This window comes from Narcine bancroftii, chromosome 7 (genome assembly GCF_036971445.1).
Source record: "Narcine bancroftii isolate sNarBan1 chromosome 7, sNarBan1.hap1, whole genome shotgun sequence".
Lineage (NCBI taxonomy): Eukaryota > Metazoa > Chordata > Chondrichthyes > Torpediniformes > Narcinidae > Narcine > Narcine bancroftii.
Window position 1 is genome coordinate 13,134,217 of NC_091475.1, and position 16,930 is coordinate 13,151,146.

Genomic DNA, 16,930 nt, shown 5'->3' on the forward strand with positions numbered 1-16,930 from the left:
AAGGCGATGGTCCTCCATTCTGGAGACGTGACCCACCCAGCGCAGTTGGGTCTTCAGCAGCATGGATTCGATGCATAATTCCAAAGGAAATGGGCCAATGGCAACTTTTCTCAAGCAAAATAGTTCAGTAACAATTGGGTCTAGAGTAGTCGTTCTCATACTTCCCTTCCCACTCAAATCCCACCTTAAGCAATCCCTTACTAATCACAGAGGATCGATGGCAATAGGGAATACTTCAAGTGGGACGTGAGTGGAAAGAAAAAGTTTGAGAACCACTGCTTTAGAATAATAATTCTCTGAAATGCCCAGCTTTCTCACTTGGACCTTTTACTGAAGAAGAATGTGCTCATGACACATTAACAGGTCAATTCCTGCCAAGTTGAATGAGCAAATCCGGCCTTTCCTCTGTACTTTTATTCCCACTTTTCCATCTTGTTCGTTTTTGATGCTCATTGTTTGATTGATTCACCATTCACATTTTGCCCACTCCTGACATGCCCAATCAATGTCATAATTAGATTAGCTCTGAACAAGATGCTCTGAACCTGACTGATTTACAAAGCAAAGCAGATGACCTGTATTCTGCCAAGCTCATATCTTTCGCTGGCTGTTCCCGCAAATTTGTAATCTTTGACACCTGCCAGTAAAAATAGATATAAATATCTCCTGATATAAATCCATAATCAATCATTTGTTGCACTGAAAGCCCCTGAGCCAAATGCAAGTGTGTTCAAAACCAGTAGATTATTGCAAAAAAAAAAGGTGACGTCCCAAATGGTAAGAAGGTTCTGTCGGGAGGAATCACATTCCAGGATCCTTGCTGCCAATGGAGACACAAGGAATGGACCTTCTGTGAGGGCTTCTCAAACACTTCACTATGTTTAAGGAAAAACCATGAACGCATTACGTACTTTTGCAAAGTATTGAACTGATGGTGCAGTGAATGTAGAGAAAGACATATTCCCATTGTATTTGCAGTACATATTATGAATAAGATATCTGTTTGAGAAAAACACATAATTCAATCTGTACGTTTTGAATTCAGAACAAAAAGAGAATTAGACATTCAGAAGAGAAAATTCAATCTCTTCTGGAAAGCAGTAAACAGAAATTAGTTTAGATTTTTCAGCTAAATTGCTTCTGAAATGTAAAGTCCAAGGACAAGAAATCTCGTTATGAAGAATCCCCCCCCCCCGCCCCCTTACTGGCAAACCCAAGAGAAAGAGTGAGAGAAAATGTTGAATACCTTGGTCATAATCCCACAAAACAAATTTTCACAAACCTCTGGTGGAGCTAAGCACCAAGAAACGCTTGTCATATGACCACAAAATAAATCTATCATCTTACTGACAGATGTCTCAACTAATGAAGCAGAGGTCATCAGAGTGCAAAATGACAAGCCAATTATTTTCACTCCTGACGAAAGGCTCAGATCCAAAATGTGGCTTACCCTTTACTTCTTCTGGAGTCTGGGTGACCTGCTGAGTTTCTCCCGCACATTTGTGTATTGCGGCCAATTATATAACAGCTAGAGCAGAAATAAAATACACCAATGTAAAAAAAAAGAGAGCTATGCACAGTTAGGTATGGATGTTAAAAGTTGAACACCAATTTCTACAGAAGAAAATTTGTGATGGAAAATTATTGCAGTCTCCAAGAACAAATCTACAGAAACTTGTGTCAAGTACTAAATTACTTTGAAACTTCAGGGACGGCTTCTCTTTGAAATAGGAGAGTAATGTTTCGTAAAAGCATGAAGCCCACATATTGCCACAGGAGGAGCATAAAGTCGAGAGGTGTGAAGCTATGCTCCAGCATCCCTGGCTTGAATCTGGCACTGTCTGTAAGGAATTTGCATGTTCTCACCGTGTCTGATAGGCTTCCTCCGGGTGCTCTGGTTTCCTCCTACAACGTACAGAGGTTGTAGGTTAATTAGGTGTTCTTGGGTGGCATGGACTCGTGGGCCAGCAAGGCCTGTTACGGCGCTGTATGTCTGAAAAAAAGTGAATCAATCAAAGCCGAATAAATCCATAGAACAAAAGCAGAACACAGAATGAACTCCATGGGTCAAGCAGCATCTGTGGAGGCCACAGGTATAAGTTGACAAGTCAGGAAGATTGCCAGTAAGAATGAAATTGGGTGTGGGGCAGATGCTAGCAGGTGATAGGTAGAGCCTGGAGGGAAGAGAATGATGAGCAGATGGAAACAAATGGGGGAACAAAGGAAGAAGAAAATGTGGTGGGGGGGGGGGTGACTCTGCGAGCAGAAAACACTGAGGTATGGGTTACCTGAAAATGGAAATCTCAGTGCAAGCTATCCATGGAAAATATAAGATGTTCTTCCAATTTTCATTTGGCCTCTGTGTAGTGATGCAGAAGGCTGATTTGGATGGGAAAGAAACTTGAAATAACTTAGAATTGGATGCTCCAGATGGCCATTGCAGACAGAATGCAGGTGTTGCCTAGTTTAGATCTAGTTTGACCAGTGCAACATCATGAACACTGAGTGCATTTGATCAGGGTGGCATTTGTATAGGTGGACCTCTCTCTCACCTGGAAGGGTTGTTTTAGTCTCAAGGTAGTGGTGATGGAGGAGGTAAAGGTACAGGTTTTACACCAGTGCTTACAGGGAAAGGTTCCAGGGGACAGGGAGGGGTAGGTGGAGATGGGTGGAAGGGCACACTCTGTGTACCTGAAGGAATCAATCCCTGCTGAAAATAAAAAAAAGGAAGGAAAGGGGAAGATGTGATTGGCAGTGGAATCTTGTTGGGGCTGGTGGGGTAAAAGGTGAAGACCAAGGGAACTCTACCATTCTTCTGTCAGAGTAAGGGGATGGGAAGGGCAGATATTCGATAAACACTGGACCACAAAATTTTTCCAAAGGTTTGGTTCCTGAAAAAAAATTGGGGATTATGATAGAGAATTTCAAGCTGAACACAAATATCTTTTCAGGTTCACTATATCACGTAGGAAGTTGGAGAAACATTAAATTGACTCTTATTGAATTTAGCATGTTTACTTACATAAAAATACTGACACACTGGGTTAGTTCCACTGACCGAAAAAAGTTTTGCCACTGATTTTTATTTGTGCTCAACATCTGATGCCTCTCGTGTCAGTGTCCAACAATAGTTAGCCAGTATTGATCGATTCCAGTTATCCTGATGCCACTTTTCCATGGTCGCAATGTCCTGGTGAAACCTGTCACCGTGTTCATCACTGACGGCTCCAAGGTCAGCAGGGAAGACGTCCAAGCGCAAAGCCTTCACAGCATCAGTGCTTAGGACCGGAGTTCGGATCTCGCACTGTCTGTAAGGACTTTATATGTTCTCCCCATGTCTGCATGGGTTTTCCCTGGGGCTCTGGTTTCCTCCCACCTTTCAAAACGTACTGGGGGTGTAGGTTAATTGTGCTTAATTGGGTGGCACAGACTCATAGGCCGAAATGGCCTGTTTCCGAGCTGTATGTCTAAATTTAAAATTTAAATGATACATCATGCAAGGAGAATTTACCCTAGTAGATACGTGATAGCCACTTTATTATGAAGAAATCCAAAGAGGGTTAGATCAGTTGTGTATTGGATTATGTCTTTATGGAGAAAATGCTGTTAACATGCAGTAGGGGACAGAGATACAGGAAACTATCAGCAAGTGGTGACGGTTGCTAATACATTTGACGCCTCATCATCCCAGAGGAGCTCATTTGTTTACACATAAAACTTTCTGGTAATAAACTCCAGGTCCACGCACTTTTGTTCAATGGATTGATGGAAGTGAGAAGAGCACAACAGCAGTTTTAATCCTGTTTGTAAGATGGGGGGAGGGGGGTGTTCCTGAGAAACTGATGCATGACAATTGATCTGAATTCACCTCTAGCCCACTTAAAGACCTTGTAGCACTGTGCCATTTTGCAGTCTTGTTGAAGAGTTTTGACTCAGGCCATTTCTACCCCTGACTTGCAACAGTTCTTTGTGTGCTCAAGAACCAGTTCACATTGAGGCCACATCTCCATATTATCTGAATGGGCATGGTTTTGACAACAGAGGCATTCCACACAATCTAGAAGATTAATATCAAATGTACAGAGGCGTCGAGGATTCCAACCTTGTCTTACTATCACTCCAGACTGCATCTATTTGAAAGCTCCAGCCAAGGTATTGAATGACAAGCAAATCAGATCCTCCACAAGATCAGGAAGCAGTAAGACAATAACTGCCTGATGCATGGTTAAAAGTAAAGCAACCTTGCACCCACCATGCTAAATCATTTCCAGTGATATCGAGTGGATAAGCAATGCACGTGCAAGATCCACTTATGAAGGCCTGAAATGATTGTTAAAATTGATGCGCCAGGAAGGTCAGAAAATGAGATGGAACAAAAAATATACCTTTGGCCGATACCAGACATGTCTAAGCAGTGTATATCAGAACCAACACTAACCTCTACAACAGTGGTTCTCAACCTTTTTCTTTCCACTCACGTACCATTATAAGTAATCCCTATGTCATCAATGCTCTGTAAGGGTTGCTTAAGGTGGGATGTGAGTGGGAAGGGAAGGTTGAGAACCACTGCTCTAGACCCAATTGTTACTGAAATATTTTACTTGAGAAAAATTGCCATTGACCCATTTCCTTTGGAGTTATGAAGCCGTGCACATAACGAGTCAATTAGGGACGATTAAAACAGTGGTTTTCAATTTTTTTCTTTCCACCCACATACCACCTTAAGCAATCCCTTATCGATGGCAAAGGGATAATTTAAAGTGGTATGTGAGTGGAAAGAGAAAAGGTTGAGAACCACTGCTCTAAAACATCAGGAGTAACAAATAGACCAGCCCAACCCACCAACCTGTCTGAGAAAGGAAGGATGATATCCAACCCATGAGGCAGGCCAAAAGAGCACATTGTAATCATGCTTTTTGATAATGATAAAGTTAAATTTTAATGTCGGTTTTAAGCAAACATACATATTAAAAAAAGAGAAAAGATTGTATGTATAATTGCAAGAGTGAACCAGATTTTATTGTAAATGAAAATATTAAAAAATAGGCAGATGTTAGAAATTTGATATAGAAAATACTGCACATATCACTTAAATTTTTTTCATTCCAATCACTGGCTCTTTAACAACCTTGCTCTAACTGCTACACTAACCATGCCACCAGGCTCTGTCCATTTTAATTGTAGAATCTTTCAATGCTTTATGAATATAATCACAGCATAGATAAACACTGTAGTCTCTGTTGACATCAGAGGTCTGGAGCCCTGAAGGACAGTCTCGAATGGATTGGTTCATCTTTGAACAGCCACCTACAGATGATGTAGTGATCTGTGAGAAAATGGAAAAACGCAAAGAGTCAGGCAGTATCCATGGGTAGAAATTGTCAGTCATCATTTTGGGTCTGGACCCTTTATCTACTCAATGAAGAATCCCAACCTGAAATATTGGCTGGCCAATTTTAGCCATGGATGTTCCTGACCTACTGAGTTCCTCTAGCATCCCTAGATTGCAGCATCCACAGTTTTTTTTTCTGCTTCTCCCCACTGGCCGGCTCTTACCAACTGGCAGGCAAACAACAGGGGCACTAATGGTGTCTTTTGAGGCACCCTACCCTTCTCTGTGATCTCCTCTAGTCTTGGAATGATTTGAGATCCCTTCTCTCCTCCGGTTAAGCCCTTCTGATGATCCCCGAATGTAATTGCTCGACCAATGAGGACAACGTTTACAACTGCCAAAGCCGGACGAATTCCCTTTTGACTGAACTCTAGGTTTCACACTGCTCCCTTGGCTGATTTCAGCCTCAATCAACCCACCCCACTCCTCCTGGAATTCCCTCCCCTGAACCTCTCCTTCTCCTTCCTTCATTTGGATGACCTGTAAAACCCAACATTCCTAATATTTCTTGACGTAATTGGCCTTTGTTTTAATCTGATTGCTTCCTTATTCAGCACTTTGGCAATGTTAGACCTGCAATATAAATGGAAAATTGATGTAATTGCAAAGCATCCTGGGGATTTTGTTATAAGCATTAAAATTATTAATGAAGAGATCAAAGAAACTGACCAAGAAACTATAATTGGGCTTGAACTGAGCAAGCATTAATTGGCACTTAAATCAAGATGGTAACCCATTTAGGTTTGAACAGTCTGATAGTTTTCTTAAACTATTAGACAAATACTCTAATGCTCACACTCTTAATATTCCATGCAATCACTTTAAGACCATTCTCTTTACATTGACATTTACATTATACTACAGTCCATTATTTAGAAACCACATCACATTCAAAGTGATGCAGAAATAATTTGCATTTATAAAGCAATTTCCATAATCTTTGAGCTGACCCAGCAGTTCATACTGCACTAGGGATTAATGTAAATGTGGCACACATGAGCAGTAAAGGGGTTGAGGCAAATAATGGTGGGATAATTACAACTTGATCACAAAGATTTTGCTTGTACACTGTTGGGTGTATTTTATGGATTTTCGGCTGCCAATCATGAAAATCACATTAACATTTTCCGATCATGTACCTTTCTTTTAGTATTACAAGCTCCCATTTTAAATGGGATTATCACTGTAAGGGATAGTATATACAGGATGGACTGAATGGTCACCGTTAGCATTTAACATTTCGCACAAACACAAGTCGTGGCCCAGCAATAATTCAATACATTGGAAGAACTGAGGGAAGGCTTGTCACAGTCTGTTCCAGAATTTGATACTTTTGCAATCTGATTTTGCAAAGGAGAACCATTCTGACAGCTAGAGAGAAAACAGCCTTTTGCGGCCAGCAATTTTTGTGGAATTCATAGTTAAGCATGGTGTGTGAATGACTGGGCATTTTCGGTGCATTGACCTGAGCCAAGAAGGTCTTTTGGGAAGCAAATTATTTTGATTGTGACTAACAGTGAAGGTCACTTGGAGAGACTAGTGCCAGGGTCTTGGAAGCTTGATGGAGGCTGCCCAGTTCGAGTCTTGCCTACAAAAGGACTAGGAGTGGTATGACCACAGCTCGTGTGGATGGACATTCCTTCAAGTGCAACACAAGGAGAATTTGTGAGTCTGTAGTGGCCACAACTCCAGTCTCCCCATCAGTTCGTCATTAATTCTGGGCATAAAATTTCAAAGACCTTCACTTCAACACTGAATTTAAAAGACTGAACTTTGAAGTAACATTCTGGATTTTGGCCTGGACTGTAATGGTTTGGGTATATCTCACACACACACACACACACACACACACACACACACACACACACACACACACACACACACACACACACACACACACACACACACACACACACACACACACACACACACACACACACACACACACACACACACACACACACACACACACACACAAGACACCTGCGCATAGCTGGGGATAGATTTAGTGTTAAGGATAGTTTTAAAGTTAAGACTATAGTTTAAGAGTTAGAAATAAAATAAGTTTTAAAATTAAACACTGTCTGGTTCATTGCCTTTTGCTGCTTGTTACTTGTGGTTCGTAACAAAATTGGGGGCTCATTGTCTGGAATTTTTTACATATTTGGAGCTAATTGAAGCTTAACCAAATTGGGAAGCTTATGTTGTATGTGCTAGAGAAGCAGCACAGAATTTGGAGCTTTTTAATCAATAAAATTTTGATTGGGTAGTTAAATTCCTTTTTGCAAGCTAATTCAGAGGCTTGGCTGTGTGAATAAAAGCAGCGATGGATATTGAATGATTTTTGGAGTCACCATCTCCTGCAGAAGGCAAACAAAAAGGATGAACTACATTAACCTTTTGAAAGGTTTTATTGGGCATAAACGTAACCTTGTGGGTCAGAGCATTCTCATCGGCTAACTTTGCGGATTTTTGCCAAGCTCCCACTTCTCTTTCATCTAAGTATGATTTTATATCATTTGGAACACATCTTTTGAATTATTCAACTAACATCAGTCCTCTTAATCTGTTGTAATCATTCTTTATTTCTTTTGATGTGCTCCAAAGTTGGGAATTGCTGAAGGAAAATTATCCCTGAGAAAGGAGGAGATAAAGGAAATTATAGTAAGGAAATATGTAGAAGAGGGAAAGTTTGAAGAGGCGGAGTGGAGAAATTTCCTGAGAGTAAATCCATTAAAGCAACAGCTGCAGTTGGAAAGGACTGAGTTTTTTTTAAATGAGGCAGAGGGAAAAAGAATACAAATGGAGTTAGAGGGAAAAGAGAGACAAAGGAGGTTTGAGGCAGAGCAGAGACAAAGCAGAGTTCTACCTTCTAGTCCAACTGAGAAGTTTAGAGCCATTAGAGAGGTGAGGTTAGTTCCTCCATTTGATAAAAGTGAAATTGATAAATACTTGCAACATTTTGAAAAAAAACCTGAAAGTTTAAAATGGCCACGAGATCAGTGGTCCCTCATGTTACAAAGTGTAATTAAACGGGAAGCACAACAGGTTTACTCAGCCCTTATTACAAGATAGCAAAGAAAGCCAGGAATTGGTTCCTGCAGCTTATAGACAAAAAATTTCAGGACCTTGAGGAGATCAATGAATCAATCTTATATGGATTTTGCCTGTGGTGCACATCAAAAGAAATAAAGAATGATTACAACAGATTAAGAGGACTGATGTTAGTTGAATAATTCAAAAGATGTGTTCCAAATGATATAAAATCATACTTAGATGAAAGAGAAGTGGGAGCTTGGCAAAAATCCGCAAAGTTAGCCGATGAGAATGCTCTGACCCACAAGGTTACGTTTATGCCCAATAAAACCTTTCAAAAGGTTAATGTAGTTCATCCCAGTAAATTTGAAAATAAATCAGGAAATAATGTGAGAATTAAAGATGAAGGGAAACCGGAAAGGGAACAACCTTCAGCTCCCCTTTGTCATTATTGTAAAAAAAACCTGGTCATCTGATGACAAATTGATATAAACTGAAGGCAAAGAGAGATGCAGCACCATTTGCCTGTATCCAAAATGATGAGAGACCTGGAAACAAAGAAAGTTTCAGATCTGCTGACAGCATTAGGGATTAGTTTAAATATTTTGTGTCAAAGGGTTTAGTTTCGGTGAAGGAAGGTGCACCACAAGTGCCACTGAACAGACTTTGAGATACTGGGGCAGCCCAGTCACTTGTTTTGAACAGTGCTATGGAGTTTGGTGATGAGTGTAGACATTGTTGACACCCTCTGCCGCTCAATGTCAGTTCCCTTGACCTGTCTGCACCTCGGAGGTGCCAGTTCAGAGTCCCCTTTGTTGCTGGTGTCCTTGCTTACCCACCAAAACCCACACACATTCTGCTGTGGCTTTCCTATTAAACCCAGCACTGAACATGCTCCTAGGGATGAGGGCTCCAGCACCAATCCTGCTTTAACAATGACGTAAAAAAGTATGTTCTACGCAATATGCACAGCGAACACAGCAAGCAAGCGGATGAAAGTTGGCAATTTGTGGCACGCACACACAGGCAGAGTCTGGCAATTATTTACCCCCACCCCACCCTGCCCCAAGCCTGACTCTCCCAACATCGCTTGTCTGATTGATTTCAAACAGAATACTTTTCAGATCTGCAAGAAAACAATTGGCGTTAGTACTTTAAGGGGAGGGTTTGGAATCAGGCGGCAGGAGCTCCAGTCACTAGAGTTCCCAATGCCCAACTCTGAACCCTCCACTTGGCATACACCAGAGCTCATGATGCCCGACTCCAATTCCTCCCCTTGGCCTATATTGGAGTTTCTGACGCCCAACTCCAAACCCTCCCCTGACCCCCGTTGGAGCAAGAGTGTGTGCTGAACGATGAGTTAGAACGGGGGCTTTGGCATCTTTCTGCTTTCTCTCCCACCGGGTGCTTGGCGCTGAGAGTCACCTTTCCACCAAAGAGAGGGTGACCGCAGGGACAGTGACAGCCATCTTTAACTTTAGCCGCTCCGCTCCAGCCTGGGGAACGCCACTTGCTGCTTTCATTCTGCATATGCTGGCAGAGGGTTTCTTTTAATTGAAATGACTGTCATATTTTTATGGTGTAAATTAATTTCCAGTATCTCAATATATCCAACACAATGTTGGATATGACTATTTTTGGGTTCTACAGCAGCAAGGACAGATATGGAAGGCGAGGTGAATGGCATGGCAACAGAAAGGCATGGTTGTGGGGTCAAGGGTTGAAATAACGGGGGGGTTGCAATTTCAGTGCTTGACATAAGCAGTATTTTCCCTAAATGCACCACTGCACAGGTGGATATGAGTGGGAAAGCAGAAGAGAAAAAAAGCTGAGAAGTGATAGGGGTTGGGGATAGCTCTTTGAATGGAGAGGAAATGGGGTGGGAAGCTGGAGGAAAGGAGACAGAGGGATAGGGAGGGAGAGAGAGAGAGAAAGGAGTAACATAAAAGAAAAGTCATTGTTAATGCCATCCAGTTGGAGAGTGCCCAAACAGAATATTAGGTGTTGTCCCTCCAATGGGTGGGTGTATTTGTTTGGCAGTGCATGAGGCCATGTTGGTATGGGAATGGAGCTGTATTGGGGAAGGAGGCAGCAGTTCCAATGGGACGCGCTCCACCTGAACTGATAACAGACCACGGTCCAGGTGAAGTGCACAACTAGAACTTTGAACTTGGCTTTAAACCAAATAGTAGGGGATAATTTCAACAGATTAAAAAAATGTGGATAAAGCTATAGAAAAGGATAGCACAGGACAGAGTATTGAATTCTCCAGAAAAAAAAGGTCAGAAATTTTAGAACAGGTTAAGAATTTAAACCTAGGCAATGCGGAGATAAATGTGGGAAGAAGGGTGGTTACTGAAGGTATTTTGAAGATGTCCCAAGATATTTTCCACTGATGTACCACCAACATTTATCTCTCAAAGAACTTGGAAAAATAAATGTGTCAATCGTTATTTCACACTGGTTTGTGAAATCTTCCTAAGGGCAAAATTGAATGCTTCATTTTCTACAATTGTGACTGTATTTTTTTTTTTAAGTACGTCATTGACTGTATATTTCTTTGGACTCCCTGCAGTTGTGAAAGTTGATATCCAAATGCAGCACCTTTGCGGCAAAAATGCAGAGGTGAAAGCCAAAGAAGCCAGATGTGACTGGGTGCTCCAGTGGCAGTGTGGAAGAGTTCCATTCCCATTTCTGTTTTCGCTCACACACCCTCAAGAAATTAGGGAATGCAGTTTTGAGGTTACGATCATATAACTCACAATCTTAGTGAGTGTTGGAGAAGTCAAAGGGCTGCTCCTATCTTGCATGATTGGCTTTGAAATTCAGATCTGCCAGGTATGGATCTGATGCCTCAGGTAACGATATCTACTCTGCCTCGATATGGCTAGTGTAACGCTGCTACAGCACCAGCAAACCAGGGGTCGAATCTGGTGCTGTCTGTAAGGAGCCATCCCCATGTCTCCGATTTCTTTCCACCATTCAAAACGTACTGGGGTTGAAGGTCAATTGGGTGTAATTGGGTGGAACAGGCTTGCAGGCTGAAAGGGTCTGTTAGCATGCTGTGTGTCTAAAGATCTTAAAATGAGGAATTTCTGATAATGCGCACAATTATTAAAATGTTGAAATTATCCACAAGTAAGTTTGATACCTTTTATGAAAGCAAACCCTGCCACGATAAACTCCAGAAAACAACCGAATTGAACGGGCTGCAGATAAATGATTCAGAACAAGGTGTTTGGCTGCTGCACAGCAGCCCCAGGGCACTCTTAGTTCTAAACCATTCATTGGTTTCAGAAGCCTTAATCCATCAGCTCCGCAATTTGGGCTTAATTAGGCCATACAGGTTTTTGTACAGAGTGCCTGAAGAATGTTTTCAATTAATTTACTGAGCTCATTCTTTTTCAATATTTTTATTGAATCTTTCAATAATACTCAAATAAAAAGTAATATAAAATAGGAAATATACAAATAAAGTCTAACATAGGAAAAGGATTACATATGAACTAGATATCATAACTCTAAGGCTAATTGAAAAAGATTTTAAAAAGTTAATATTAAAGTACACTATAAATTCTATCCCCTTCCCTTCTGAAGTTTTTGGTTCGATACATTCAAATCCACTACCATAAAAAGGAACATATTCATAAAGCAGGATCTAACTGACATTAGAGATAATGAAAAAAGATTGATAAAAAGGACCCCACAAACAAAAAAAAAAACAATCCGTTACATTGGAAGAGCATCTGAGTTTTTTTTTCCAAAGTTAGACATGCCATCATGTCAGATAGCCATTGGGTATGAGTAGGATGGACATCATCTTTCCAACTCATCAGCATTGATCATCTAGCAATAAGGGAAGCAAAAGAAACTACATGGGATTGAAACAGAGTTAATTTCAAATCAGCCACCTCAATTGCTCCAAAAGTTGTGAGTGTAGAGAGAGAGTAGAGCAGTGGGCTAAGCATGCATCCTTGAGGTACGCCTGTGTTGTTGATTGCCAGTGAGAAGGGGATGTTGTAAGGATCTGGTGGCAGAGGGAGATGTAGAGGCCCAGGTTCTGAAGATTGCTGAGCAGTACTAATGGTGTTGAAAGCCGAGCTGTAATCAATGAAAACCAGCCTGATGTACCTGCTGTTATTGTCTAGGTGCTGCAGGGTTGAGTGGTGAGCCAGTGAGATTGCATCTGCTGTGGGCCAATTGTTGTGGTAGGTGAGTTCCAGTGGGTCCAGGTCCTTACTATAGTACGAGTTAATTTTGCCCATGATCAATTTCTCAGAGCATTGAATTACAGTAGATGTGAGTGCTACTTTCTTTCTTTGGCTTGGCTTCGTGGACGAAGATTTATGGAGGGGTATGTCCACGTCTGCTGCAGGCTCGTTGGTGACTGACAAGTCCGATGCGGGACAGGCAGGCACGGTTGCAGCGGTTGCAAGAGAAAATTGGTTGGTTGGGGTTGGGTGTTGGGTTTTTCCTCCTTTGTCTTTTGACAGTGAGGTGGGCTCTGCGGTCTTCTTTTAAGGAGGTTACTGCCCGCCGAACTGTGAGGCGCCAAGATGCACGGTTTGAGGCGATATCAGCCCACTGGCGGTGGTCAATGTGGCAGGCACCAAGAGATTTCTTTAAGCAGTCCTTGTACCACTTCTTTGGTGCACCTCTGTCTCGGTGGCCAGTGGAGAGCTCGCTATATAACATGATCTTGGGAAGGCGATGGTCCTCCATTCTGGAGACGTGACCCACCCAGCACAGTTGGGTCTTCAGCAGCATGGATTCGATGCTTGCGGACTCTGCCAGCTTGAGTACTTCGATGTTGGTGATGAAGTCATTCCAATGAATGTTGAGGATAGAGTGGAGACAGCATTGATGGAAGCGTTCTAGGAGCCGTAGGTGATGCCGGTATAGGACCCATGATTCGGAGCCGAACAGGAGCGTGGGTATGACGCTGATCTTTGTGTGTTTCTTCAGGTGGTTGTTTTTCCAGGCTCTTTTGTGTAGTCTTCCAAAGGTGCTATTTGCCTTGGCGAGTCTGTTGTCTATTTCTTTGTCGATCCTTGCATCAGATGAAATGGTGCAGCCGACGTAGGTAAACTTGTTGACCGTTTTGAGTTCTGTGTGCCCGATGGAGATGTGGGGGGCTGGTGGTCATGGTGGGGAGCTGGCTGATGGAGGACCTCAGTTTTCTTCAGGCTGACTTCCAGACCAAACATTTTGGCAGTTTCCGCAAAGCAGCACGTCATGCGCTGGAGAGCTAGCTCTGAATGGGCAACTAAAGCGGCATCGTATGATTGATGCCATTTTGAAGTAGGTGAGAACCTCCAACTGCAGCAATGAGAGATTGAAAATGCACTGACAATCCCACTTAAGACTAAAATTTTTCTGTTGCAGAATAGTTTCCGGGATCTCCTTCTGAGCAGTCAAGATTCTTTTATTGCCACGTGAACAAAATACATAAATGTATTTTCTTGATTGCACTGGAAGACACACAATACAAATGAGGGCAGTGCACTACACAAAAGTGCTGGAGAAACTCAGGACATCATTGTCTTCCTATCTGCCCTTTCGGCTGGCTCCAGAAGACACTAAGGCTCTATATCAAATCAAACCTGATCTGTAATTATTAGTCACAAGATCACAAAATAGAGGAGCAGAAGTTGGGCCCATCAGTGCATTAATTCTATTCCGCCATTCTGTCATGAGCTGATCCATCCTCCCACTTAGCCCCACTCGCCGACTTTCTCCCCTTGTTGCTCTTGACTAATCAAATGACTGCCAATCTCCACTTTAAATTCACCCAACCACCTCGCTGCCTGTGACAAGTTCCATAGACTCGGCACCCTCTGACTAAAGTAACTTTTCCACATCTGTTTTAAATTGACGCCCTTTTATACCGAATTTGTGTGCTCTTGTCTTGGAGTCCCCTAGGACATGGGAAACAACCTTGCCACATCAACTCTATCCAGGCCTTTCAGCATTCAGAATGTCTCTGTAAGGTCCCCCTCATCCTCCGTACTCCAACGAGCACAGTCCAAGAGCCGACAATCACTCCTCATATGCTAACCCTTTCATTCCTGGTATCATTCTAAGTAAACGTAAATCTCCTCTGAACCCTCTCTAACGCCACCTTGTCCTTTCTTAAATCCAGTGCCCAAAACTGTACACAGTACTCCAAGTGAGATCTCACCAGTGACTTATGGGTCTCAACATTACATCTCTGCTCTTACCATTAAGCTATTTTGAGTCGAATCGTTAGGGTTATAAATTAGCAGAATGATGGACAGGTTGTACTTGTACAATCAGATGGCCATAGACTTGACTTGACTTCCCCTCGGACTCAATAGGCAATAGACAACAGGTGCTGGAGTAGAACGCCATTTATCGGATCATGGCTGATCTTTCTCTTTCAATAACTAATCCCAGACTTATCCCCATAACCCTTAACTCCCCTGCCCACAAGAGTCTTATCTAACTCTCTCTTAAATCTATCCAGCGAATCTGCCCCCACTACCCTCTGTGACAATGCATTCCACTGATCCACAACTCTCTGGGTAAAAAAAATTCTCCTCATTTCTGTCTTAAATGGCCTTCCCTGTATTGTTAAAATATGCCCTCAATACCCAGAAGGAAGACATTCAGTACATCTTGACGTCCGTTCTTCTAAACTCCTATCTAATTTGTCATAGTCCTCTGTTGTCATAGTCCAATGCATGTTTCTCTTTGCAGCTTTAAATCCAATTCTCTTTTAAAAGTTGCTTTGGCGAAAGGCAGCTGTTTATGGGAGCTTGCTGTACACATGTTAACTGCTGTGCTTTGTGACTTCCAGTAGTAACTGCATGTCAAAGCTAGTTCATTGCGATACACTGACGTCGCGAAGCATACTTTATAAATACAAATCAAGTCATCTTGCTTTCCATTGACCCGTAAGTCAAGAGAAAATCTTTGTCAACAGAGTAATGAGTTGATGGATTTTCCTTGAAGTACTCGTCAAAGACAAGTTGAAAGTCACTGGGTTCACTTTAATGCCGATCACATTTCTAATGTATGCCTGTCCAAGTTACTTTAACAGGGGAAGTAGGGACTAAAAGGTTGATCTTTGTCAGGCCAAAAATACACGACCAAAACGTCAGGCCAGAGAAGCCAAGAAGAACCTCAACTTGGTGACTGCCCTAAACCTGTTGGTCTTTGGACACACTGAGCTTGCAATCTGGGAATGCTGCAGACTGCCACATTCCAGGCTGCAGGAGTATGTGCTGAGGGACTCACTGAGGCATAAGGGCACTGTGGAGAAGGACCACAGTCTCGAATCCTTCTATTACTGGACATTGACGATCTGAGTCCGAGGGGAAGTCGCCTGATTGTACAACCTGACGAAACAGTGTTCTCCGGTCCTGGGTGCAAAACACGCTGACACACAACCAGACATAACACACGTACAGACAAGCAATGCATATGCAGGATAAGTACTCATATATACAAATAAATAAATAAATATTGCTTTATGAATATGAGAATCTCGGATGGATAGTCTTTGGTCGTTCAGCATTCTCACTACCCATGCAAAGAAACTGTTCCTCAGCCTGGTGGTGCTGGCTCTGATCCTCCTGCATCACTTTCCTGATGAGAACAGCTGAAAGATTCTATGTGCTGGGTGGAAGGGTTCCTCAATGACTTTTCATCCCATCTTCAGACAATGATCATGGTAAATCACTGCAATGGGGAGGAGGGAGACTCCAGTTATCCTCTCTGGCACCCTTACGGTCCTGTGGGACACTCTCGATAGAGCTCCTGTCCCTCAAATAACTGAGGGGAGTAATGACAAGGTGCCACAGAAGTGGCAATGGTGCCACTTAGAGAATGAAGGTAACAATTTACATTGATGGAAATGTATGGATGTAACAATAAGTAAGCTCAGAGCTAATAGATAAATTCACTCTTCTTTATCAATGCTTCAAAAAGAAGGGAGCAGTAATTTCCCATTCCTTGTAGTGACGTCTTCGAGTCAATCGCAACATGGCAAATGGCTACCACTACAGGCTGGAAGAAGTCTTTTGAAATGATGTGCAAACAGTTAATAGAAATTGCGTTGTATATTCAATGTAACTTCCCTTTTTAAATGGACATGTGTGCGGAAAGCTTATTCTAGAAGTGTAAAATGTACAATCGGAAGGTTATTTCACTCATTTCATTGGTGGTGTAAGGTCTTTAGCTAATCATGCTTTCCGATTTTTATTTATTTATTTAGACACACAGCACAGTAACAGGCCCTTTTGGCCCTTGAGCCCGTGCCACTCAATTACACCCAAATGACCTACAACCTAGGACATTTTGAAGGGTGGGAGGAAACCGGAGCACCTGGGGAAAACCCACGCAGACTCAGAGAATGTACAGACACCTTACAGTCAGCGCCAAATTCAAAACCTGATCGCTGGTGCTGTAACAGCGTGGTGCTAACCGCTATGCTAACCGTGCCACCCATCTTCCGCTGAAATCCTGCATAATGTGTAT

At 42.3% G+C, this 16,930-nt stretch overlaps 1 protein-coding gene across 3 annotated transcripts in view; it reads right to left on the reverse strand.

Annotated features, from left to right (window-relative positions):
- Positions 1-4,985: 4,985 nt before the first annotated feature.
- The window catches only part of LOC138738523 (immunoglobulin superfamily member 5-like), a 166,342-nt gene continuing 154,397 nt past the window's right edge, over positions 4,986-16,930 (reverse strand). For 2 of the 3 annotated variants that reach the window (XM_069888877.1, XM_069888876.1), the window contains one exon: positions 4,986-5,326. In XM_069888877.1, coding sequence (XP_069744978.1) covers positions 5,147-5,326 — 180 coding nt within the window. In that variant the 3' untranslated portion in view covers positions 4,986-5,146. The remainder of the gene's footprint in view (positions 5,327-16,930) is intronic. The other variant, XM_069888882.1, reaches the window with a different exon arrangement.